This window comes from Centrocercus urophasianus, unplaced genomic scaffold (assembly GCF_019232065.1).
Source record: "Centrocercus urophasianus isolate 14NV4802_14NV808 unplaced genomic scaffold, USGS_Curo_1.0 seq_30, whole genome shotgun sequence".
Lineage (NCBI taxonomy): Eukaryota > Metazoa > Chordata > Aves > Galliformes > Phasianidae > Centrocercus > Centrocercus urophasianus.
In genome coordinates this window covers 7,661,241-7,687,768 of record NW_024884867.1, presented here as the reverse complement: position 1 = coordinate 7,687,768, position 26,528 = coordinate 7,661,241, and the positions used below count along the sequence as shown (strand labels likewise).

Genomic DNA, 26,528 nt, shown 5'->3' with positions numbered 1-26,528 from the left:
TAGCAACCAAATGCACATTACATAAAAGCATTATTTCTAGTTTGGCAAATTGTATTCTATTTCCAAAGCACAAATTAACTTCATTTTCAATGGCCTTCAGAAAGGAAATTTGGACAAGCCCATGACAGTAAAAGCATGATTTGCAATTCACATGCCAACTCAGTGCCCACAGAACGTCCCGACCCTCCCACTGAAGTTACCTGTTCTTGGCCTTGTCCCATGGCTAGGAATTTGAGTCTATCCCCTCCAAAGCCTGTCCTCTCAGCCAGTTTCATGAGGTCACTAATGGGATCACAGCCAGGACTTAAGATAAAGACAACTGGTGAGTAAGGACTGCTCTGCTCAAAGACAGCTTCAAAGCTGATCACAGGGGGCTGCACGTATCTGGTAGGAAAAGAAGCACAGTGAGCTGCTCTACAAAAAAAGTATCAATTTTGTTGTGTAAAAGACGGCTTTAATACAGACACCAACATTCATTTCAGACTGCACATGGAAATAATACAGAGAAAAAAGATGCTGCACTGTGTAGGAGAAATACACAAGCCATTTACATTTGAAACAAGAGCAACTCACTTCTCACTCATGGTCAGTGTCACAAAGTCTGTCACTGCCCGATACACTCGGTCCACTCGGAAACACCGCAGGAGGAGGAGTTTCTGAAAGTTTGTGAGACTGTCTTGGTAGTGCATGGGGAATGGCATCTGCTCCAGAGCATCTGTATCATACCACTGGCAAGAAAAGGTGGGAGACAATGCAGATCGATCAAGTGGATCTATCAGTGAAATTACTAGGAAAAGCAAAAACAATTCGACACAAGAGAAACAAAGAAGAAAGTCAATTCACTGCCAAGAAATTTAAAAAGTTTCAGCTTTCTGAGTACAAAGCATTGGTTGGAAGGTTCAGCCTCTACTGCCACACCACCACTGTCCACCTCGGTGTTGTGGGAGGAGGCACTGCTGTCAGAGCAGCCCTCGTGTGATGTAGCAGTACAATAATGACAGTGAAACACTGACTGTTGAAATCAACAGCAAAAATTCCACTGACTCGAACAGGGCAAAGAACTCATCAAAGGCATATGACTGGAAAATAAAACACGTACAGTACAGCACAGAAGATTTGGGGGGGTGGTTATTTCATAGCAAGAACCTTAATTCTTCTGCAAATAAGCCAATCACTTAGTTCAAGAAGAAAAGCAATGCCTTGACAGAAAGCACCAGTGCTGACATGCCTCCTACAGAGTTCTATGGCACACTGCATCATACTTGAACATTTAATACCAGAAGAAAAACAAGGAAAGAGAATAGCATTGCAGAAAAGCACGTACATTTTTCCATACATCTGGATTGTTTTCCACATCATCTGGAAGAGATTCAAATTGCTCAGGAAATAGTTCAGACAAGCGAATTAGATCTTCCCAGCCTTGATCTGGAAGCCAAGCATACGGTTTCTTTCGTGCACTCTTCTCCAGGGACATATTGCCTAGTCACAATGAGAAACTGAAGTGAATGTCCATGTCATAAATTCTCTGGTACATGACCACACATACAGTCCCACCACACAGAGAAACCGTTTGGAAATTTGTTTCTGGAAGCACTGTGAGATTAAACTGGTCTGCTGAAGTAAACATAGCATTTTACAAGTGCTTGCAAAAGCCAACGTTGTATCTTTGCATGCATTTCTACTTATAAGTAGTTAGAAAATAACTAGAGATTACTTTCTCAGGCAGCATTCTCATTATCTGTAGCTAACACAAGATTTGTCAGCATTTATAGTGAAAAGAGATTCACCTCTTTGCTGTTTAACAAAGTGAAAAAATACCAATAGCAAAATCCACAACTCATGTAAAACAACATATTTCAGCTGACTTCATGTGCTAGCATTTATCACGAATCATCCTCAGTCAAAATCTATCTTGGAAGGATCTTCTAGCTATCACCACATATATATTTCTATACAAATATATTCACATTACCTTTTAAAAAGAAGTCAAGTTCTTCATGGGGAACTCTGCCATCAGCTTGCTCTATCTTCACAGTCATATTAAAGGAGAACAATAACTTGTGCTTCTCAAACAAGCCTATGTAAAAAGGACAACATTTTCAAAAATCTGCTCCAGCCCCACGTGTTTTAAATCTATATCCTGCACCTGGTCACCCCACGAAGATCAAGGTGACTGAAGACAGGGGTTTGGATCAGGCTTACAGAACTACAGACCGAGTACAAGTTTGTCAAAATGGCATCTGTGAGAAATACCCAGGAACGTAAGATCCGTATCTGCAATTAGCCTTTTGCAATTGGATTAAGAAAGGTTTTCTTTAATTCAGTTGTAATATGCATACTTCAGATAGAAGGGAGTGATTGTAAGCCAGGAACTATGCTGAAAACTCAACATCAGTGAATGTGTTATTGTTTGATAATTTGCCTCTCTACTGCAAACCAGCTGAAAGCTGGTGAACAGCAGAGCATCAGCTTGTCATTAAACTGCACTCACCTGTCATTAAACTGCCCTCACCTGTGCAGCCGTAGTTATAGGTGTTGAAAGTCAACGTGTCCACGATGTTTTTTAACCTCTTGGGAAGAATAGGACTGGGCATGGATTTCCGAAGAGAGAGTCCAAAAACCTCTAAGAAGGAGACCAGGGAGTACTGGTACATGATGTTGACCACTGCCATTTCAGACAAAACGGAGAACAAAATGGCCCCCCTCCTGGCAGCTGGTCTGTAGCCGTCTCGAAGCTGATCAATATCCGCCGCCGTTGTCGCAGCCAGATGAAGTTTCTCGATCACCTGCCAGTCATTGATTTTATACAGGTCTAATTAATGCACTGACATATTAATATACAAATATAATCAGTGTACTAAGCTATTTTGAAACAACAATGATGAACATATAGGATGTAAAAATACTGCAATTAACAGCATGCGTTACAAGCACACAAACACGAGGAGGCAAGATACTGAAGACTAGTAATGTTCACATATTAGCCTACTTTTAAGAAGACCGTATTTGTGTAAAAATGCAAGTCACTCATCTTTAAATGCTTTAAATACATTAAATTTCTCTTAGGACTCTGTACAAAGATAAGGCTCTATAGCTTGTGGAGAGGAAAAGACACTGCTGAGTGCTGAAGCACAGTCCCCGTTCAATTGGAGACACCTGAATTAAGTCAAAAGAATTGTGCAGCAGGGGAAAAAGTCAAAAGAAAAGTCAAAAGAATTCAAGGTACGGCAGGGGAGATTCAGGCTGGACATGAGGAAGTATTACTTTTCAGAAAGGGTGGTCAGGCACTGGAATGGACTGCCCAGGGAGTTGGTGGAGTCACCAACCCTGGGGGTGTTCAAGGAAAGGCTGGATGTTGTGTTGAGGGACATGGTTTAGTAGGAGCTATTGGGAATAGGTGAACGGTTGGACTGGGTGATCTTTTAGGTCTTTTCCAACCTTGGTGATTCTATGATTCTATGGTTCTATGCCCTCCCACTGCCTGCCTCTCACTGTTGACTATGTAGGGAATCTGGGCAAGAAAACCTAAAGAAGTATGAATTTCAAAAATCATAGGTTAGAATAAATGAGTCCCACTCCGTGTATTTATGGAAATTAAGGGCAGAGATTAGCACAGGATCATAGAAACAGTATGGGAAAGACCCTCTGGAGTTATTTACTTCAACTTTTTGTCCGAAACAGGACTACTGCCACCACTAGGTCATGTCATCTGTGGCTTTGCCCAGCTAAGGCCTGTAAGCCTCCAAGGACAGATACCCTACACCTTCCCTGAGCAACAAATAACTTGAAATTCCATTTCAGATCCAATATGATACAAGACAAAGATTGTTTCAGAGCTGAAAGAAATATATCACCTACTCTTTGTTTTTAAACTGTGAACAACTATTACTTTGGTCCTAATAATGACTTTCCTGAAAATTGGACTATGTTCTCTGATGCAAAACAAATCGTGCTCAAAACTGAAAGATACAACACATTCATTCTGGAAGCTAAGAACTAAGTTGAAAGGAATGAAGAGTTCTCACGAGAGAAAATGAAACACAATGAGAAAGAAAGAAGAGATTCCATAAGTACATATCCTACAAAAACAAAAAAATTGAAACTAACAACCAGCTGGTACCTCAGTAGCTTTGGATTTTGTCTCCTCCATGGTTTGCACCAAGTCTGTGTTGTCCAACATGTTTCCTGTGGAAGATGTCAGTTCCCGAAGGAGAGAGTCTTCCAGATCTTTCAGCAAGTTCTTATTGTCACTCGTCTCCTGGATGAGTTGTTCTCTCTGTTCTTCCAATTCCCTTCTTTCAAAACCCGTAATAACACTGAGCAATTGATCCTCGAGGCCCTTCAGCGTAACTAGAGATAAAACACAGAACACAGCCTTTCTTAAAAGAACAAGGATAGCTTTTTAAGACAACTCATTTCACCTTGATCATCTCACAAAACCACAGCAAGGCAACGAAGCGGCTTGGATAATAACTGTATATGAATTGTACCAATGCATCCCAGCCTGACAGGTATGAGACTAGATCTTCGCTTGTGTTTCAGATTAAGAGAGAGAAGTGAGAAGAATTTTATATTAAATCAGATGATAAGTATTAGGGAGACTCTTAAATGTTAAACTTTGTTGTTTCAGATAACCACCCAGGCCCCAAACAGCATAATGACTATTTTGTTAATAGACACACACTGCTTACCTGTATAATTGATAACCATAGCTTTCCCAAATACAGCAGGAGAATACTTTGGGTTTGCTAATTTGGTGTTCAGGTACAACCTAAAATTACTGTCATAGTCAACCTCTTTGTCACCCAGCACAATGAATCTTCGCCCCTGTGCAACTTTGATATTCTTCTCTAAGACATTGTCTATCACAGGATCAATGTATTCATCAACACCATGCAGCAAGAAAGGACTTCCATACTTAATGGCAAGTTCTAGTTGTTTAAGGAAATCTGGGTCATTGAAGGAAGCCATCTGCAAGAGAATAATGGAAAGATATGAAAACAGAACTTCCGACTATGCTTCTGACTGTGACATTGTCCTGTATGAAATTCCATCCTGGAGCTGAGAAAAAACACAAGCAACACAGCCTTTTGGTTACACTACTTTGCTTGTACTGAGGCTGGCCAACATCCCAAAAAACCATCAGTCCCCAAAAGGTGAAATCATTGTTTATCTTTACCCTCAGGTTATTTTTTTCTTCTTTCTTCTTAATCCAATTTAAAGCCTGTTGTTGTGGGTCAATACAGAGTGGGAAACGGCTTGCATATGTTGTCAGAATGCCATTCTGGATGGAGAGCTCATCCGGAGGCAATCCTTGGGAAACCCACCTAGGAAGCAAAGACCAAACTGGAACAAAAACTTGATGGGAGAGCAGATAACTTCAGTAGTCCGTAAAACCATGCAATCCTTTGTGCATACTATTAGAAACACAAGGCAAACATACAGCGTATGTGATTGCAAGAGCAGTGCCAAAACTCAGACTGACTCATTGAGACATTTTAACTACACTACTCAAAACTCAGACTGCTGCATTTGCATTTGAGGACTCACACAGCAGCTGAAATTTGGGTTACTTGGTTATAGGTTTAATTGCAAATTTACTGAAGTGAATGAAAAGACTGCTGTTAAGCCTTGGGTGGAATACAGACTATAGATAATTAATAAAAAGGTATGCATATAGGTTCAGTGAATGCCCTTGTATTATAAAGAGCAATGGTATAACAAATAGCCTCTGTCTACCAGGAAAATCACTGTCTCCTTGCCACCTTTGTGGCATGAAGTAAAACGGTCTTTCCACCTACACTTCAATGCACAATGCCAATTCTGTGCTACAGATTCAGACTCCCACTTCATGATTTCACATACAGTAGTCACTAACTTCTTGACTGGACATACCTGCTAACCTCCACCTCATCAGTCAGGAGGCTTTCTAACCTAAAAGGCTGGCTGACAGGAATCTCTCGTGAAAGAACGTCTTCTTGCCACACTTGATAAATCATCTCATTACGAAAGTCCCAGCTGAATGCTCCTTCATAGCTCAGAAAGGCAGCACAGAGTAGACAATCTCCAAGCAACTTCACCTTTCGCATTTTGAGGTCCTCTAGTTCCTTTGCCCACCTGACAGAAAAATAAGGGGATCCTGGGTGAATCTGTAACAGGGGGTGGGGATTCTTTTCCAACTGCTGCTACTTTGTCTACTGATTGAGAGAGACAACCACAACATTTACTGTCAGTCGTTGTGATGACACTGAGTAGGATTGAACCATCTTCCTTTTAACCTTAGTAAACCTTTTTGTCCTGCATTAAAAATCGTTATTACTACTTTTCAAGATCTAATGAATATTATTTAGAATGCATATTAACCCCTAGCAGCAGGGGAAAAAAAAAAATCAGAGAAAGACATTTCCAAAAATATCTCAGTTTGAAAGATTTTATTCCTGGCATATGATCTTCTGAGGTCAAGAACATTCTTCTTTGAATCTACTCTTACCTCTCATTCTCAGATCTCAAGCCAAAGATGAGCTTGTCAGCAGCTTCCAGTCTTCTCTGCATAAGCTCTGCTTCTTCTTGTAACTGTTGCTTTTCTTTTATTGCCTCTTGATATTTGTCCCCCAAAGCTTTAAGCTCAGCTTGAATTGTAGATAGCTCTGTGTTTATCTTTTTCAGTTCCCTCTTACTTAAGTAATAGTTCCGTTCTAGCCTTGCCACCTATATTATGAAGGAAAATATAAAGAGTGTTATCAGAGAAAAGAGGGGTTTTGGAGAGAAATCTCAAGTTCTTCCTTCTGGCTATCCTGTGTATTTTAAAGCATCATGGTAATAAATGGTGTAAACCAAAATAACTGCCATCATTCCTCATCCGCCTCTCCCCATCCTAAGCATTTACCTCATGGTCTGAAACTGCAGTTACAAAGCAGATAAACTTCCTAAAGCAGAGTTCTCACCACATAAGCTATAATAAGCATGTAAGCAGCCCTGCCAACATCGGAGGTCAGCAGGACTATCATCCCAGACAAAAAAGGAGGTTTGTCTGCTTAATAACAGTGACCTAAAGACCTTAAAAATAGTCAGGCCCACCACCTAGTGAATATACTTTATCAGTAGTCAGCTGCACGTAAACAGATTTTCTGTTAGAAATTTTCCCAGTGTCCTCAGATTTCCTTTCATAACACAGCTAAGGACCCAGTCTTTCTAAAAAATTTTAATTAAAAGGTCTGCACTCAAGGGGCATGGATGTGTAACAGAGCTCTGCTCTGTCCAAATGTCATGTGCTTTCAAGCATGTTTTCAGTAGACAGCTAAAAACTGCTTTTTTGAGCATAGACTATCAAATTCCACCTGGCCCCATTTCTCTCACCTCCTCCCAGCACTAGAGTGGATGGGAACCCATACCACAGCATGACAGCACAACAGACACAGCACATAATAACTGCACATTCCTCACCCATGCTGCAATATTTCTAAACACCTCTTCTGAAGCACTTCAGAGACTTCACGCTATGAAATCGCCAAGTGTTATTTTTCTGATGATTCATGTTTCATCCTCCTCAGAGTCTGAATTCACACACTGTACCTTCTCTCTCTTTGGCTTGACTTCTCTAACTACATCACAGTAGCTCATCACCGCTTCAACAAACTTCAGCATTCCCAGGCCAGCTCTGCTAACAAGTTCCATCTCAGTGAAGGTGGTATTAAGACTCTTCAACACAGCTAAATGGACAAAGATATTGCAAGTGAGCCAAGTTACAGTGCAGCAATCTTTAGAGAAATAAGGCTTCCGTACAGCAATACCGAGCAGTACTGTAACAGATCATATGAATTGCTTGTCAGAATAGAAAAGATTCCGAACTTACGATGAAGGCACTGGGCTGTAACCATACAACAATACTGCGAGTGATTTCTCAAGTTCCTACTCAAAAAAAAAAAAAAAAAAAAAAGTAGCACATTCAGTTTTCCAGCATGCCTCATGGTCATGGTTTGCTTTCTCTACAGCAGTCCATTTTGTTAAAAGTGCAAAGTTCAGCTCTTAATGGGAATACTCCAGATCACATCCTTGTGATCATCTGCAAAGCTTGACTCATCAGTTTTATATACAGCTTATCTTCTTCTCACTGTGTACAAATCACATCTCAATTGCCGCATGATGATCAAGATCATAGTGCTGCTTTCTGAATATCCAAAGGCAGAACAGCAGGCCTGCTCCACTGTCCTGCTTGCTTCTTGCCTGCTCCAAACTGAAGTGTACGAGGACTGGATGTAACACAGAGCAGAAGGTCTCTGCACTCTGAAAAATCCAATTCCCCAAAAGAGCGACATCGGCAGCAACACAGACAGCGCTGTCCCTTAGCACAAGGGAAATCTCACCCTCCCGCACAGCCCTGGCAGCACTGCCATGGACACGGCTGGCAGCACTGCCCTGCACACAGCTTGCAATGTGAACCAGGGCTGCCTTCACTCCAGCTACAGCTGATGGAATCACAGCACATAGAAACGCAGCGCCCTCAGAGCTGGAAGCGACGCCCCACAGCTTGGTGCCAAACCTGCACTGTCGGTGTCACTGACAAAGATATTTAAGACTAAGCTCCAAAAGTGGAGATGCCGGGGATTGAACCCGGGGCCTCATACATGCAAAGCATGCGCTCTACCACTGAGCTACATCCCCATTGATGATCCATGTTGGTCAATACTTTACCTCGAACAGATTTCACTTGGCTGTAAGTAATGCCATCAAAATCTAATTCCATCAGGGATCGCAGGAAATTGGCCTCTGACATCATTCCTTTGGCTGTCTTCCAACTTAATTCTTTGTACCCCCTCATTATAAGAACACATTCCAAAACAGCTTGCACCTGTTTAGGGGGTTTTGCAAAGGATCTAGGAAACAAGTGAAGAAGACAATGGAGGAAACAAAACACGATGCTAGATCTGTGCTTCCCATCAAGACTGCTAATGAAACATGACAACAGCTATTAAATAAGACATTTTAAACAAAATGAAAAATATAATCCAGCCAAAACAAGAAATAATTAGCTAGATGAGAGCTCAAAACTGGTTGTTGCATTCAAACAATTTGATCAGTAAGAGACTAAGGAATTTCAGCAGTGAAAGGCCTAAAACAATGATCCATATTTCTCCCTCGGGCAATCAAGCAGCTGTTCACTGGGAGGCATAGAACCAAAAGAATCCAGAGATCTACCAGAGAAAAGAAACCAGACAAGTGTGACAGGGAATGAAAAGCTCTTACTATTTTGGGGAGAGCCAAGGACTGCATGCAATTTCACACCTGTCCCCAAATACAAAATGTATTATAAAAACAGTAATAGAAGCAATTCAGCAGAAAAGAACATTTTCATGCTATCAAAGCAGCACCGAAAATAGAAAGAACAGGCTCAAGGAGACGTTCTGGGCTAGGAATCAGTGGATTCTGTTGTGACATCTGCACCTGGGAAGCTGCTGTCCTGATCATAACCCACACGCTGTGCCCATGAGGAAATAAGGCTGACTCTAAAATGGTCTCTCCATGAATTTCCAAGCATTTATGCTATTGTACATCTAAATGAACTACCTGATCTCAGTAACATCAGACTTGTCAAGCTTCTGCAGCTCCAGTTTGGCAGCTTCTAAAATAGGCATGACTTCAGCCAGAGCTGTCTCAGCAGCTTTTTTCTCCACAGCAATAATCTTATTCTGTTCCTGTATCTCTGCAGCTTTTTCTTCAGCCAGTTTTTTCTTCACTTCAGCTACAAATTGTAAAAGCAGGACGGTAAGTAGATTATTCAAATTTGCTTGCAGAACATGTACTACGTGCTTTTAGCTCAAAATCAGGAATTACCACCAAATCAGTACCCTCTTATTTCTAGCTTGCCAGTGTTTACAGGGCTCCATCCATCACCAGGATGGGAATACCATTAGCATTCCACAGAAAGCATAGATAATCTCTCTTCACACTGTGCTTCCCTCTGATTTCCTTCTGAAAGCATTTCTGAAACAGAAGATCCCTTTCTTGCTAATGCCTCTTTCCCACTTTACTCCTTATACCTTACGAAGGGAAGACAAGGGCTGGAGAGCATAGTATTGAGGTACACAAAGTAAAGTAGACCAAACATATAGGAAATATGTCAATCTGGTTAGAATGCAGGACCTACTCTTCTAGAAGCATCCTACATCAGCACAGGCAGAACAAGAGGGTCATCTCTAAAAGCATCTGAAGCTCTTAAAGTAGCTTCCAACCCAACACAGACTATGTAAGCCTTGCTTAGCCTGAGGGACACTTCAGCAGTTGTAAACTACTTACCTACTTCCGTGTTTGCTGCAATCTCTTTTAACAAAGCCTCACAAGCAGCTGATTTTTCTGCTAGCACGACCTTTTGCACTGCGAGTTTCTTGTTCAGCTCAACCAACTGCAAACTCGCATCCTTCAGTTTATCCAGGCCCCTCTCCAGCCGTTTGCATTGTACTGGAAAGGAAAAAAAGTGAGAAATATTAGTGACCCCTTGGTATTATTGCACAGCAGTAGACAATGTCACAGAAGGTAGACATGCTTATAGGTGCACTTTGCAACAGAACAACCTCAGTTATGACAGGAAAATCGCTATGAAAGATTTTTTATTTCATAAGTCTCCCCCAGCATTAAAGTCACCCGCGTTGCCAATAAGTGGCCCTGCACCTCTACTTGCTTTCACTACTGCACTGTTGATATCTGATGCTCTTTGCATACCTCAGTACTCACAGAAGTATGATTAACAACTGCTGTTTGAGGAAGAATGTCAAACCTTGGCTTAGGCTGAACTATCATCAGATCTAATCACCCTTCCTCAAGCAGAAGAGTGTCTGGTTTGGAAATCCTGGCTCAGATTCATTCACAGAAGAATCTGGGGTAAACACAGCACTAGACAGAATCCAAACAATCACATGTGGCCAGGATGTTAGCCAACATCGAAACTCGGTATCGATAGCATCATTTTTGGATAATGTGGGTAACATTAGGGATCTACACCCATTTTCATCACATTATACTTTTTCTTTTTTCCCCTTTTTTTTCCCCTAAGTATTTAAATCACTTACTAAAAAGGAGAAAACATCCACAGTCTTACCTAAAATGAACTCATTTTTCTCCTCAAGCAATTTTGGATACGTATGGATAAAGTCAAGGTAATTCTTTGGTGTGACATGGTTACTACGTCTTAATTTCTGCAGAAACCTCTTGCTGAAAATGCCTACAGATTCATGCACCATGACCATGTGCTCAACCACCATCTTGGAGCTCTCTGCTGGAATGCGTGTGTTACTTCCTAAAATTAGTCAGAATTAAAATAAAATAAAACAAATATATGTATTATCTATCTATATATATATAATTTTTTATATTTTATTTATTTATTTTATAATTGGCATATTCTTAATACGCTTATTTATTTTTTTAATAGTAGGCTAATCACCATCTTCTTTCTCTAATGTACATTGAAGCCAGGCTTAAAAATCTGCTTCCTGGGACAAAAAGTAAGGCCAAGATAGAGCTCAGAAGGGAACAAAGGCATCCTGATAGCAAGGTAACATCATCTCCAGAGTTACGGGCTTGAATCTTAGCCATTTCTTCTAAACCTATTTAAGTAAGAAACTGGCAAACAAAAACATTTTTGTTTACTGGGATATTGCATCATCCTTGTAGATCTATGGTAGTATCCACAACAGGAAAGCAAGATAACATCTACAGTAAAGTCAAAGTAAAGAATACATTTCTTAGGCTTATCCAAGGATTAATGGGTTAAAATACTGACATCTTACTTACCAACAAAGGATTTTGCAACTGCATACAAAGCTTGGGGGGGCCAGGGTAAGAACCAGTCAATACCAGTATTGTTGACAAGACCTTAAAATAAAAGCACAGTGTTGCCTTAGTGTTGCCTGAAAAGTTTCTTTGAAAAGCTACATCTTAATCTGCCAGACAGCCCTAAGTTTAACTTTGTTTGCACCAAGAATTTTCAGGTTCGGTCTTATTTGGCTCCTACTTAGGAACAATAATCACCACAAAGCCAGTACTTCCTTCTTGATAGTAAATAATCAGCATTGCATCTGTGTCCAGCTAGACCTGTTGCACTATTCTTTAGGCTATACCATTCCATAGGATGCACTCAAGAGCAACAACTAGATATTTTAAAGCCCACACTGGGATTCCCATCAGTACACCTCAATTTGTGAGTCTCCTCAGTCCTTTTAGGACATCTTTCAGCCACCTGTTCTGCAGTAGCATCCACCAAGCCCAGGTGGTTTTTCTCTTAGCTGCGTCCTTTTTAACCCACTGTTCTTTTAGCTTTGGATATAAAAATGTTTCTTTTACCACCATATCCTAGTTTCATAATGATTTAATATGTCACATTCTTCTGTAATCTATAGAGGAGAGGCTGCACACATAGGCAGTCTGCATACTTCCGCTTCAGTGAGGATGACTAATTGATTTCTAGCAGTTCAGCTGGAAAATGAACTGATCTGCTAAACGTTAGTCAATAATATCCACTGATACATGGCACTTAACTGGAAAACATCATGCAAATGTGTAATCATTAAACCTGCTCCACTTCACTTTAGCTGTGGCAGTCTGCTGGAGATTTTGTCTTGCCTACAAACCTGTGTTTGACAGGGAAGGGATGAAGCAGTGTATATAATTGATACCTGGGAAATTTCTGCACCACGTTCTCAGACTGTCCCCAACTGGGGACATTCCCAGAACAATATGAAGGTTGCTTATACATTTGTTTACAAAATATTGCCAGACGCTCTGTTTAGCTGGGTTCATACCAGCTTTAATAGCTTCGTCTCCAATATGACTTAGTATGGTGTCTTTTTCATCATCTGCAAAAAGGGCTGGCACCATTCCTGTAACATATGGACAGAAGAATGCTACTGAGAACAACTTATAACCATATGGCTGGGGACAGAGCAAATGGGAAACTAGAGTGACAAGTATTAAACCTAATTCAGCAAAAATGATTCTGGGCAGTTCTAAGTGAACCTATTAATCTCTCTATGCTTCTCCTCCTCACCCATAATGGACAACATACAGGAAATACTTTAGATGATGCAAGGGGATTTAGAAGAACAATTGCTTTGGTTTTGTTTGGGCTTCAGCAACATATACAAAATGTCACAAGAACACAAAATGCTTTTACTCATGTAAGGAAAACATTCATTTGTGTCTCGAAACCACCAATCACATTTTCAGTCTCTCCATCAAATGGTCGTATTGTACAAGTTACCTAATGACTGACATAAGCAGAACACAACAGAGAGAACCACACCAAGAAAAGGAATAAAAAATCAGATTCTGTATGAACTTCTATAGAGAGGATGGTCATACAGAGCTGCTAATCTTCGCCAGCTGCATACAATAAAAGACAGTAAACTATAGCTTAAGATTTATATACAAGCAGCTGTTGTTGCTCAGGTGAATGCTATTTAAAAGCAAATGAGAGAAAAGCGAGCTTGTGATTAAACACAACTGAAGTTGTACTCTGGTCTTGGAAAAAGCATGAGGTTCCTGCAAAACTATGATCAGTGTGCACTTTTAGGCTCCCCAGATGCATATAAATGACAATACAATGTCAAAAAGCCATCAGTAAGGCCAAGATAATTTCAGGTAGTATTGAAAGGTGTAACTAACTACAGCAGCAGAGAATATAGGGTGAAATAGTAAAAGCTGGACCAAGGGTGCATTTGAGTCACAAACAAATACTATACTGGCAGTAATTCAGGCTGTGTGTGTCACCTGAAGTTAACATGTTATTGATGAGCTCCAAGAAACTCTCATCTGCTACATGGCCATCTGTAAACAAGAAGACTATTGACTTGTTCTCAATACCAAGCTTCTGGTACAGGCTTTTCAGGTCTTCTCGGAAGTTATTTTCTCTATATCCCCGAGTCAAGATGATTTCAAATACCTAGGGATGCAAACAAATATTAAGAAGAGACAGATGAACCCGAGACATAATGGTAACTTTGAAACTCAATTTGAACTAGATTGGATGAAAGGTTTTGGTTTGGCCTCCATCCATCAGTAAATTTATGCACTGCACTCTTTCCAAACAATTACATTTGTACAAACCTACAGGATTGCAATTTTAAAATTTGACTGCCCTTTGTATTCACCCTCCCTTTTCATTCTTCCCCTCCAAATCAACAGTTTCCTTAAGAAACTCTTGAAGGAGGAACATTTCCTATCCAAAATATTACAATATCAATCACAATAGGGTTCCTTGAGAAGCACCAGAGTGATGCTGTAGTACAGATAAGCAACAAAAGCAATAATTAGGTACTATTAGATTTGACCCTAAAACCCATCCTTGTTTTCTGTCCCCAAGTGCCAAAATCTAGATTCAAGCAACAAGAACGTCCTGCCTAGATCACCCACAGCCTCCTAGCAAACTGTTTTCTTCTCTTCACACGGAAGAGATGCCAGCCTAATCTTATCTTCACTGCCTTTCCCCTCCTCCTCTCATCCCCATCCAATTTAATCCTCATCCCACTGTTGCTTTCCTTGTCTTCATTCACTGCAAAGATGCACAGACACTAACCTCACATCCAGCTGTAAAGGCAGCCAATCTTGTAAGAGACTGCTTTCCTGAGCCTCCAACTCCTATGAGTAGGGCATGGCCACGATCCATCCGTATGATGCGATATACGTGGATTAAATGTTCCAAAGCATCATCAAAAAGAACTAGATTCATTTTAACATTAGCCTCATTATATTCCTCCAAAATCTCCTGCAGAGAAAGGTGGTCAGAACGTTACTAGGAGACCAAGAAAACAATAACATTAATAAAATAACAACCCATTTAGCCGCGTTATTGCTAGTAAAGATCATCAAGGAAAATAAATAATTAGAAAGCACTGCCATAGCTGACCCTCAATTTTCATAATTCCAGATGCCAAATGAGAGTCTTCTGTGCACACTGTTGTATGTGTGCACACACAAACTGATTTCACCTTGTTTGGTGCAATTTCCTGCCCATTCCTCATGCAGAGACACAAAAATCACACACGGTTCCAAACTGAAGCACACTACCTGAAAGAGATTTTTTGCCACATCATAGGCTTGTATATCTTCATAAATACGAGGCTCTCCCTCATTCAGTGCCATCCTGAAATCCCCAAAAAGAATAGGATCCCTCATAGCCTGCTCCAATTCATCTCTGAAATTCTCTTCAATCAGGTTTTTGATATGTCCTTGTACCTTTGTGTATAAGAAATAAATTAGGCAACGGAACAAAGCAGGTATTTTTGAGTCCAGGGATACTTAAAAGAGTGATATTAATAATGCACATTCTTGCTCAAATATTGACTTATTTCTAAGAGTGAAAGCTAGTGAGGTTACCAGAAGAAACAGACCACAACGTCCTTTATGTTCTATGATACAAAATGGCCTAATAGGAAGTTCAGGAACCATTCAAGTCAACGGACTACAGAAATTTAAGACAGAAAGCAATACACCTTATTAAAAAACAAAAATCTGTTCCTTCAACAGATCTGCTCACTTAGTCTGCCATGGTTACTTTATTTTAGAGAGCTCCAGAGATTACATTTTAAGATAATGTAGTAACAACACAGCAGTTAGACGAGTCTGCAGTATGACTGCAAGACCTGAATGCAATAGTTGATAACACTGCTGTGGAAAATCAGTTGCCACTGTAATATTCAGTAACTAATGAAAGTTGAAAGAAATTACTCACCAAAGCTTTATCTGCTTCATTAATCAGCCTGTCATGGAAAACCCTCAGGCATTCATTTCTCCAAACTCTCACCATCTGGGTGACTGTTTGAAACCTGCATTAATACCAAAATATCAGAGTGACCCAAGCAAACCGATTTGATCAAAAGTCTGGACTGATTTTTTTAAAAACTCTTCTACTGTTTTTTGGGGTTTTTTTTCCCTCTTCATAAAGATAAAAAAAATTGCATCACTACCTTCAGGTATCTTATTTAAGGAAGATTAATGCAATAGCATTTGTCATCAAAAGTAGTATTGTAATTAAGGATGTTCCTGCACATCTTCTCACTCTGGTGAAGGTTTAATGAAAAGCAATGAGATGTGATTGATTTCATGCACCAAGCTTCCTCATTTTACCCCAGCTTCATCCAAACAAACAGGTAAAGGACTACTGAAGACAATTTTTATATTCTTACCTCTCTGGGGTTGTAAGAATAAGTCCATTATAGACCCTGGAAAGGTCCCGCAGGTTAAAAATGTAATGGAATTTGGAAGGAGTAGGGGGTAGGTCACAGACAATCCTTTTATAAAGCTCCAAGGTGCATACTGTTATGGTCTCAGAGATAGCTGATATAGACTCATTAAACGTCTGCAAACATGAGAGAAAAAAGAGATGCTTTCATGCAACTGCCCATAGAAAATTGAATACTATCAAATATTCTGCTTTCCAGCTTTTCAAATAACTTAGAGTAAACATTTTTAGAAATTTGTATTCCTGTGCAGCATTCCTGCACATATACAGAAATTAAATGTTTTTGGGTACGGTGCATTTTCACTGAAAATAACATCACACTCAATTACTGGAATTTCTACAGCATTTTCACAAGAGAAAAAATAAATTGGTCTAAAACTACTACTTCTCTAAATGAGAAGGAAACTTGATAACAAATGTTTTTAGATCCTGTGACAATACAAAAATGAGTGTATATTTCAAAATAAACCCGTTAAGCAATCCTTCAACAAGAGTGAAATTACCGCAGTGTGGCCTTTCAGGATGGAGGCGTAGATCAAATTCAGTGATTGCTCAGAAGGAAAAGGTATGTTAAAAACACTGAAGAGTGAGATGAATCGAGGGTCGACTTCATTCCGACCTCCTCCAGCTTTCCCCATGGCAGCAACAAAACCCAGATCTCGGAGCATTTTACAGTTCATCTCCTTACTGCGGTCATACAAGAAACCTTTTTCTAGTAGCAGCTTCAACAAGGCAATGGGCTGCTGTGTGCCATACTCATCAACCTTTGTAATACAAAAAGCAGCAAGATATTTAGAGCACAGTATATCAACATGCCAAATACTGCTATAAACATGAAAATATTGTGCTCCCTACTTGGGACAGCGTTACATAGACTACATGACACTTGGTAGAGCTCTGGCACTGACTGTGAACATTCATTCTGATGTCTCATACAATAAAAGTGCCTCTTCTCCATGATAAACTAAAAACACACACCCTTTCCTGCTCCCATTCTAAAGAGAAAGGGAGGTTTCTACAAGAAACATCCTGCAACCAATATTAGGCTACAGGCAAATGATTTTAATGCCATTTACAGTTGGATTTAATGATCTTGAAGGTCTTTTCCAACCTGAGTAATTCTATGATTCTATAAGATGTGATTCGAAAGGAAACATTTCTTATCTAGAGGTCAAATACTGCAATAGACAGAAATACCCCATACTGCAGAAAAGTCCCACAGTTCTGAAGTTCCCAAACTAAAAAGCAGTTATGTACTTCCACAAATCCCCTTGACTTGTGATATAAGACCTAGTCCTTTCACACAGTTGAATCTGTATATGAAGGCATGACATCAGTGCCACCATAAATGTTTCCAAAATACCTTGCTAACCAGTGGCAGCTTACCCTTGGCATATTCATATCATCCATGAAAATAATGAGACGTTTTCCCATAGGAGGGCCATAAGTGTCTTTAGTTCGTTTCTCTACGTTTGTTTCCAGATTTCTCTGAACGTCCATTGATGTTGTACGGGAAGAGAAGTTCATCACTAGGAGAAGCTGCAAAGAGGAGGAAATTGATAAGAATGGATTTTTACCTTTTTTTTTTTCCCCTCCAAACTAGAGTATTCTAGAAAATATTTTTTATATTAAGTTGTCAGACATATCAAAAACACTCCTCTGGTTCAGTTACTCATTTGAATTACAGACAACAAAGAAGTAAAATTCTTCTTAAATCTTTGATAAAGTAAGAGAACAAAATATTTCTTTTCTTTAAGAATTCTCAAATCATCATTACAATTTGGGCCTGAGCTTGCAGTTAGACCTCTGAACCTACATGAGGCCTCAAAGTCAATACTGCTACTCACAGGTTCAGGCTTCAGATCAGAAATTTAACACAAGGTCACAAAATGAAAATGCAGCTTTATAAACAAGGCAAAATGCCTCATACGTACATTAAGGTCTTCGTCCAGACTGCTTAAGAAGTTCTGCGTTGTTGCTGTTTTAGAAGTACCTGATTCACCTACAAGAACAACTGGGTGTTTTATTTTTACCATTTGTTCTAGCAACCAAGTAGTGCGTGTTGTATCCACTGTAGGCACTGAAAAAGATCACGAATAGAACAGCAGGTTAAAATTGAAGGCAGTGCAGCCCAGGCAATTTATATTTATAGAACACAGCTGGATCAGATTCACAATTAACATGCAGTTGCACAAAGACGTAACCTGAAATATCGACTTACTAACAATGCTGAAGAAAAACTTTAATTGCTTAACCACAGCTACTCAATTTTTATCACTGGGCTCTTTTTTCCTATTGACATGTAAGAAAATTAGTTCTCCACATAGCAGCACCACAGACTGGTGAAATTCCACGTAATCCCTATTCCAAGGACATAATCAGGATATATTTGGATCAGGACTTATTTTTCCCTGAAACATACAGAGATGAATTTTGTTCTATGTGAATAGCCTGCCATCAGGAACAATTTTATAGACCATACCATTACCTATTGTGTCAGTGAAATTAATCTATGCTTGCTGAATCTTACTATAAAATAACCTGGACCAATTTAGTCTTAACTATGAAAAGCGCTTGTCATCATTATATAGTATTTCAAGTAACAACCAATAATGGCCTTAAAAATGAATTTTTTATCTACTGAGCACTTGAACCGGTGATGTGAGATTTTTTCAGTTTCTGGTCAAGTACACACACACAAAAAAAAAAAAAAAAAAATCAATCTTCTGCTCTTCTGACTCTTTCAAAATGCTGTAGGCACTGAAAAAAGTTCTTCCTCGTTTCATTATTACACAGTGCTGTAAATATCAACTCTATTCCTGCTAATCTACTCCAACAAGAGCATTAAATAAATTGGTTTCTGTCATCACAAGAAACTGAAAAAGAGTAGATGCCCTTCAGTACACGGTGAGGACACTTACGTTAAGTCCACTCACATATTATAAAGTAAAAGCACACTGCCACTTTTTTTTATCTTACACTCACCTAGGATGTCAAGAAACTTCTTTTGAGGATTATGAATATATCCAGGAACAAGTTGCATCCAAGGTACCCACTTCTTTTGAAATCCATCAAAATGAAAGTCATACAAAGTTGGCAGCTGACCTGAAAACCATTAAACAGCTGAAAAGTTCCTAGGACACTTCAACATTTCGTAAGACTGAAATGAAAGTAAAGGATGTGATTCTGGGTCAAGTAGAGCAACACTGTTCCACTTGTCATTTAACCTAGAAAAACACCTAACAAAATTCTCCTAGTCCAGTATTTGAGTCATATTATCAATTAATAAGCACTTTTCCAATGGTTTTCATTTCCCTTTTTGTTTTTCCTTTCACTTTTTACATTTTCTGGCTGGCACAGTTCTGTGAAGGTACGCCAGTAACTAAGAGTCAGCCAGCAATAGTATCTCTATACATTTTCAGTGACAGTCCTTCGGAGAACATCAAACATTTTCATGGCAGATAGCTGTAAGGAAGAACAATGTTCTCACTTCAAGGAAACCAAGACTTTTCCAACATAATCAACGTGATTTGGAGTATGTTACAATAAAATCCTACCTGGCAGCTCCCCTGGCTTAGCCAGGATGTTCTCATCATGAACAGTTGACATACAAGAAATATGTTTAATGTATTTATCAAATTTAACTCTTCCAGCATCAAGAAGAGAAGCACCTAAAGAAAAATATAAAGCTTCCAAGAAAAAGCACTCTAGAACATCAGGATCATCAGGTTTTTCTACAAGAAGAGCTTCCAGCATCACAGTCAGCTGAACCACCTGTTGTAAAAAAGGTCAAAAGTGTAAACAGAATCACTTTTTAGATAGGTAAAAACTCTTACTATGTTTTCAGCTGTTTGAGTGTTTGCTGATCTTTGGTCCTTACAGATGTATCTACTGATACAAGAATTAATCATAGCAGGATGGCACTGGTAAGGAACTGACTGTTTCTATTGTTTCTTGGTAGCAAACTGAGATTTCACTGTGAACTCTACTCTTGTGATTTCCTTGGGAGATTTTTGCCTTCATTAGTCAGCTGCACTTCTAAGATAAACTTTTTCAACCTTTATTTTCTATTCCTCACCATGTTTAAATCTGTTTGAGGAACAATGGTCTTCAGCCTTTCTTCTTGTTTGCCATCCACAATTCCCTCTGTAATCATATCAATAAGGCAGGGCACGTATTTTTCAAAGAGACGATTCAATTCAATTCTCTCTTGCTGAGGGAAAAAAAGGGACAATAATTAAACACACAGAAAAGTGGAAGGGTGACTGTGAAAGCAGTTTCCCATCAACACCTGGCTGACCAAGTATAATTGCTTTTACAGGAGTGACAGAATACAGGCAAATTAAGAAATTTAATAGTTATACAGACTGTTTTTTTGGCAGCTGAGGATCTGCATTCATCAGGTGATAGGAACTAAGTTTTCTTACTTCAGAACTTAATGACAGATGAACCACAAGCCAATTCAGAAGATGAGACTGACTTTATAAAGATGTTCTGTGTTTTGTTTTTTTCCCTCTTCTTTCTACAGTTCAGTATTTAATAAAAAATACTCTATGACCAAATGCAGAAATTCCCACCTCATTTTCTCTTCCTTGTGTCCACTTCTGCCAGTAAGGCTTGTATTTCAGATTTTTAGGATCCACAAAGACCATTCCACAGCGGGATACTGTGGCAGGAGATGCATACTGTAAGTCACCAACCTGTAAAATAATCATACCACATAATCATGCCTTCAAAGAATAGACAGAGTAACCACTTTTACAGGCTGTGTAGATCTAGCCTCATCTAACCCCTCCCACATACAGCCATCTCCTACCTCAAACAACAGTGCACAGTGTGACTGGAGTCTAATCCTCTCCCCGTTTGCCAAGGTCAGTAACTTATTGTCATCCATGACAGAATTCATGTTTTCAACCCATAGAGCATCTACATCTCCATCAAACAGAATGTACCTGTGGACACAGGAGCCAAGGGATATATAATCTCTGACTTCAGTCACATATTTCAGAACTCAGACATTCCATCAAAGGCATCAATGTCAGCTCAGGTGTTTTGAAGTCTCCCCTGCATTTTTGATAACTACATAGTTTCTATTCATCTCACTGAGGCACACAACTCACAAGAAATAGAAAGATACCCTTAGACACTTTGCATTCACTTACCATTTCTTTCTGAACTAGCATAGTATCAAATATTTTGTATTATATTAAAAAAATAAAAGTTGACATAAAATTCAGTACCTAAAATTATCACAGTAATTTCTAGCTGTCTACCTTCGTTCTTTCTTGTCAGTAGGCCTGTTGATATCCCGAAAAATGTTTGACAGGACTCCATCTGTCCAGTCTCGTGTGGTAGGGTCAAGGATCCCATATAGTTCAATCACAGACATAGCTTTAGGATTCAGTGTGTAAAGCTTTGTCAACAATCCCAGCCTAGAAATACAAAAGGAAAGCAATATTATTTATGTATACATTTATATTATGAGAATACCACCTCATGATAACCCAAGCATACGTTATGGCTAGCTATTAATGATTTTGATATGACTACACAAGTCATTTTACAGCCACCTTTCCATGTATCAAATTGTACACTTACTTGTTCTGGGCTTGGCACAAAGCATTAATGACAACCGATTTGCCACCTCCAGTCGGCCCAACCACCATTGTAGTGTGTCTAGTTATCATTGTCTCATACATCTGAACAACTTTATCCACCTGAAAAAATACATATTAATTCAACAGACTGCTATCCATAGGTCTATGGACAAGATCAGCAGCTGGTCTATGCTTACTAAGCTTTCCTGGAACCATTCTGGAGTGCAGCAATGCATATCCAGCCTAATGTTTACAACAAAAACTCGGGCAATTAACATTTTTTATACCTGAACTGGTAAAACAACATAACCTCCTTCTTCCAGCACTTGTTCTACAGCATCATTAAAGTCAGGGTAGCGGACTCGAGGGCAGTCCAGGCCAGGAAACAGGTCAGAGATTAGGCCAAGGAAGAGAGGTACGTCTTCAAACACAAATTTAGGAAGATTCATATCTCGTAGAGCTCTCATCAGTACAACCTCCTAGACAAAGCACAGCAGAATCACTCTCTACCAAACAGGTAACCAATTACCTAATACGCAGTAATTTCAAACATCACCAAAAACCATTGCACAATTACTTTAGTACAGCTTTGAGAATGCTTTCTCGGCTTCAGCTACTAGTGGAAAAGAGGCCATCTTGAAAGGATTAAGTTGACCAATAGTTAAGAATGCTGCCTTTTTCAACTATATTAACAAAATGCTGTGTGGCTAGAGTGATCATACTACAATTTCCCTGATTTGATGCTAAAATAAACAATTGTCTTATAAATATTCCCAAATTCTGCAGTTATTGCAGCATCAAAAAGCTTTTGTTTGTAAGTACGATGCACCACTTGAGCTACCAAATGAACAACAATATGAATGGAGCACCCACTTTGGGTATTATCTTCAGAAAGTAGTTTTCACTATTTATCCAGGATAAATAGTGCATCCTGGACTTAATATCAAGACTGCACATGAAGTAAAACACCTCATTTTTTATAGGTTTCCCTACCAAGTTCTGATGCTACCTTGCTGGTAGAGGGCATCATGAAGCTCCGTAAGAACACAGTAAAATAATAAGACAAAGAACACCAATGCTTCTATTTCAAATGGAGACAAACTACAGCGAATGTGTAAACACACACCATTCCCAATGAAAAGTATGAGCTGCAAAGGGTAAATAACTAGCAAGCCTACCTCACTGAGGTCTGGTGATCCCCTTTTCAATTCCCCAGCCATCACCAACACTGACTTAAGGGCCCGCAGCCCAAAATCATAATGATGTTGTTTAGAAAGTTGTTCTTTTGCCAGCTTGTACAGCACTGTCATCTTTTTGGCAAGGACCTGTTTGAGAGTTAAATAATCACAGACGTGAAGTTACAACAAAACACAGAGCACGCATACAAGGGTATGGAGAGCAATACAGTTTTCTTACCTTTGCCGTAAGGAATCCTTCAGAAAAGAGCATGATTTCGCAGATTTGCTGAAGATCTGGTACAATAACAACCACAGGCCTGAACAAAGCTTTTACAGACTCAGGGAGCTCAGTCCGGCCAGCATAACCAGGATTCATTGTAATAAAAATGCCCATTCGGCTATCAAGGTTTATTTCTTGTCCTTCAAACTAAAAGCACATGAAAACTTTAGAACAATGTGTGTTTGTAACTGAAACATTACCACTTGCTGAAAGAGAAAACCAGCGATACTGGGACACCCACTTGGGACAAAGTGTTAAAAATGCAGCTTTAGATATGAATGTAGGTACATTTAATTACTATTTTCTATTTAGCTTACTTTTCTCCTACTTCACAAGCGGAGAATCTAGCAAAGGATTAGAAAATAAGCAAAGCTTAAATATCTTTGAATCTCAGAGTACATATTCTGGAGTCCGAAACACTCAGCACAAAGCAATTACCACAGAAACAGCCCTTCGATCTCCCAGTTGGGCCCAGTCCTGGATCTTTGCCTCCAGCACAAGATCAGCCTTCACAATTACTCTTCTTTTTCAGTGTTTACCTGAAATGTTTTCTGATGATTCATTAAAGCATTTCGAATAACTTGAATCTGAGAAGAAATGACTGAAAGCACAGAAGCATCGATACGATTGAATTCATCAAAGCATCCCCATGCTCCACACTGGGCAAGACCAGAGAAGATTTTACCAACTGCCTAACAAGAAGAAGAAAAACATCTCAGCAATGAGTATGTTAAAGAATCCACCACCAGCAAACTGGAGTATGCTAAAACTCTTAATGTCTGGGTAAAAATCTCTGGATACATGCAGGAGCTAGCAATCCGCCCTAGGTAACTATTTGCTAAGTGCAGATAGCCCATAATGAGCTTAGACACAGCCAATGTTTCCCTGTTTGAAAGAACAGATAGGATCTTCAAATTCCCTTTAACATTTATTCAAAATAGTTATTTTTTACTCTATTTCATTGGCATGGTAACTCTAAAGGAGGCACACGTTCAGAAGTTCAAAACCTGTGCTTATTCTGTGTGCTGGAAAAGAACAGTAAATGGCTCTTTCCATAGAATGCAGATCTTAAAAACTTACTTTGAAATCCATGCCTTCTCCACAGTTCGTCACCACACACAGCAAGCCCAGGGCTTTGGCCAGATCCTTGGTTGTTTCTGTTTTCCCTGTACCTGCTGGCCCCGCTGGTGCTCCTCCCAAAAACATTGATAAAGCCTTTGAAGACAGACCAAAGTGTAACACAATGGAAAGTGCAGCAATAGCAGCAGAGCAGCAAGAACCTGGCTACCAGGAGTGAGGATTTGCACAAATACAAAAGCTGTGGTCACAGAAATGAAGAAAAGAAGCTGCTTACCTTCAGGCCTTGGGTATGCAGGAATCTCCAGTGAGATCTGCACTTGAACAGACCTCATTTGAACAGACCCTAGCTTGGCCCTGACTTCCTACCAGGTGATCAATCAATGCCATGTTCAAGCCATGACTTAGCATTTCCACTACAAAAAGGATTTTATTAAGCCGGTAGCAAATTCACAAACAAATCCATGGGTACAACAAGCCTTAAATCTCATTTCTGCATGCATTCTATATTATCTTCAAAGCAACTAGTTTAGAAGACTATTGCAACCTACTAATTATACATTTGTGTTCACACTGTATTTCTTCTACTTTCGTTTATGTCCCAGTTGCCAACTATGTGACAGCATGGAAGCATGTTTTACAAGTGCACGTCAGCTAAAAAGAACTCCTTTAACACGTACCTGTGTGAATGTGAGATAGATACGATCAGTAAGCGGGGTGATCACGAGGCGCCCGTTCAAACCCATGTACTCATAACCATATGAAAATGTCCCTGTGCACTGCCGCACACTCAGCTCATCTGGTTCTCGGTCCCAATAAAAGCGCAGCTGGCTTTCCCATTCAAATTCCTGAGCCTGCAGAATGCTACACAAGAGACGTGCACACACGAGGTGAAGGGATAGATATAGAGCTTATGGCTCTGGTATTTTCTCAGGAGGTTGAGGATTTACCTGTCCCTGACAAATGTATCGACAATGTCTCTGGCATGAACATCAATGATGAGAACAGTGTTGTATTTTTTCCTGTCGTTTTTGCTCAAAGGTGCAGTAATGCGAGTAACCAGCTCATCAATTTGTTGGTGCATTTTTTTAGCATACAGTTTCATTGCCTGTTTTTCTCCTTTCTCCACTTTCCGAAAGACATCCTCAACCTCCCACGTCCACCACACCTGATTGGCAGCCAGCACCATCATGCCTTGGTAGAGTAACATCCAATCAACTCTATGGGAAATACAGTATGGGAGTCTGAGTTACTGTTTTAGTAAATGATCACAACAAAAAACAGGAAGTCCCTCCTATTTCTACAACGACAACATGACCAAAACTTTATAAAGACGAATAAAATCAAGGTGTGAGGTATTATTTCTAAAGCCTAGGAAATACTCTCATGAAAAACAACCTATGCCACACGTAACAATGACAAGACAGAATTTATAATAAGAAAAATTGTGCACACGTCACTAAAAATGAAAATTCAACCACTGAGAGTAAATAAAACATTTTTTCTGGTTAAAATATTACATATGCAGGTATCCATACTCCTCTGCATTATAGAAATACAGGCTAAGCTGCGTCTAAATTGGAAAATGAAGTTTCTGTTTTTCTGTATCACTACAGGTTCATAGTAACATACAAGTACTTGTATTATCTTTGACACTGATGGTTTCACCTGCTTCTGTCTTCACAGTATCGAAAAATAGCCTCCTTAGTAAGAAGTCTGTTTGTTCGTCTCATTTCTCCCAGCACTGCTGTCATCCAGTTCTCCACTCTGCCCTCTGCAGCTACAGCCTGCCGGAAATCCATCACCTCCCCCTCAGCAGAAATCATGGCCGTGGCAATTTTCTTATCACCATCACCATCCTGAAACCTCAGGGAAGCTATGTTATCGTACATCTGAAATGCACCAACAGAGAAATTGACATAAGAGAAATCAAGCTTGAAAGATTCAAGTGTACCTTTTAATGTTGAAAGGAAGTTTTCACCATCTCCAGAGAGAAATGGATCTGACTGTAAGTAATCAAATACAAACACTGAGGCATCCAGCCCAGCAGCCCCACTGCACAGTAAACAAAGCAAAAGATCAGGTTCAAGTGACTTTTTTTTTTCCTTGAAAGTGAAGACCTCTCAGGAACTACAGGAAGGTTATTTAGTGATAGGTCATTATGT

At 39.6% G+C, this 26,528-nt stretch overlaps 1 protein-coding gene and 1 non-coding gene across 2 annotated transcripts in view; both read right to left on the bottom strand.

The window, feature by feature from the left end:
* DNAH10 (dynein axonemal heavy chain 10) overlaps positions 1–26,528 on the bottom strand; it is a 54,377-nt gene that overhangs the window by 6,777 nt on the left and 21,072 nt on the right. Inside the window, exons 30-69 of the mRNA XM_042829241.1 lie at positions 26,032–26,255; positions 25,314–25,583; positions 25,044–25,227; positions 24,367–24,501; positions 23,826–23,978; positions 23,245–23,433; positions 23,007–23,153; positions 22,116–22,307; positions 21,830–21,948; positions 21,505–21,663; positions 21,048–21,183; positions 20,809–20,931; positions 20,310–20,444; positions 19,789–20,005; positions 19,217–19,336; positions 18,166–18,311; positions 17,618–17,770; positions 16,735–16,995; positions 16,176–16,348; positions 15,722–15,815; positions 15,058–15,225; positions 14,567–14,755; positions 13,762–13,933; positions 12,669–12,872; positions 11,788–11,868; positions 11,093–11,290; positions 10,294–10,455; positions 9,565–9,739; positions 8,692–8,873; positions 7,573–7,709; positions 6,491–6,708; positions 5,896–6,117; positions 5,180–5,327; positions 4,692–4,971; positions 4,121–4,350; positions 2,513–2,786; positions 1,973–2,077; positions 1,325–1,479; positions 574–728; positions 201–384 (exon numbers count right to left, since the gene is read on the bottom strand). Of these exons, the coding sequence (XP_042685175.1) occupies positions 201–384; positions 574–728; positions 1,325–1,479; positions 1,973–2,077; positions 2,513–2,786; positions 4,121–4,350; positions 4,692–4,971; positions 5,180–5,327; positions 5,896–6,117; positions 6,491–6,708; positions 7,573–7,709; positions 8,692–8,873; positions 9,565–9,739; positions 10,294–10,455; positions 11,093–11,290; positions 11,788–11,868; positions 12,669–12,872; positions 13,762–13,933; positions 14,567–14,755; positions 15,058–15,225; positions 15,722–15,815; positions 16,176–16,348; positions 16,735–16,995; positions 17,618–17,770; positions 18,166–18,311; positions 19,217–19,336; positions 19,789–20,005; positions 20,310–20,444; positions 20,809–20,931; positions 21,048–21,183; positions 21,505–21,663; positions 21,830–21,948; positions 22,116–22,307; positions 23,007–23,153; positions 23,245–23,433; positions 23,826–23,978; positions 24,367–24,501; positions 25,044–25,227; positions 25,314–25,583; positions 26,032–26,255 (6,969 nt within the window). The remainder of the gene's footprint in view (positions 1–200; positions 385–573; positions 729–1,324; positions 1,480–1,972; positions 2,078–2,512; positions 2,787–4,120; positions 4,351–4,691; positions 4,972–5,179; positions 5,328–5,895; positions 6,118–6,490; positions 6,709–7,572; positions 7,710–8,691; positions 8,874–9,564; positions 9,740–10,293; positions 10,456–11,092; positions 11,291–11,787; positions 11,869–12,668; positions 12,873–13,761; positions 13,934–14,566; positions 14,756–15,057; positions 15,226–15,721; positions 15,816–16,175; positions 16,349–16,734; positions 16,996–17,617; positions 17,771–18,165; positions 18,312–19,216; positions 19,337–19,788; positions 20,006–20,309; positions 20,445–20,808; positions 20,932–21,047; positions 21,184–21,504; positions 21,664–21,829; positions 21,949–22,115; positions 22,308–23,006; positions 23,154–23,244; positions 23,434–23,825; positions 23,979–24,366; positions 24,502–25,043; positions 25,228–25,313; positions 25,584–26,031; positions 26,256–26,528) is intronic.
* Positions 8,590–8,661, bottom strand: TRNAA-UGC. The gene has a single exon. It is a non-coding gene; the product is annotated as a tRNA-Ala (tRNA).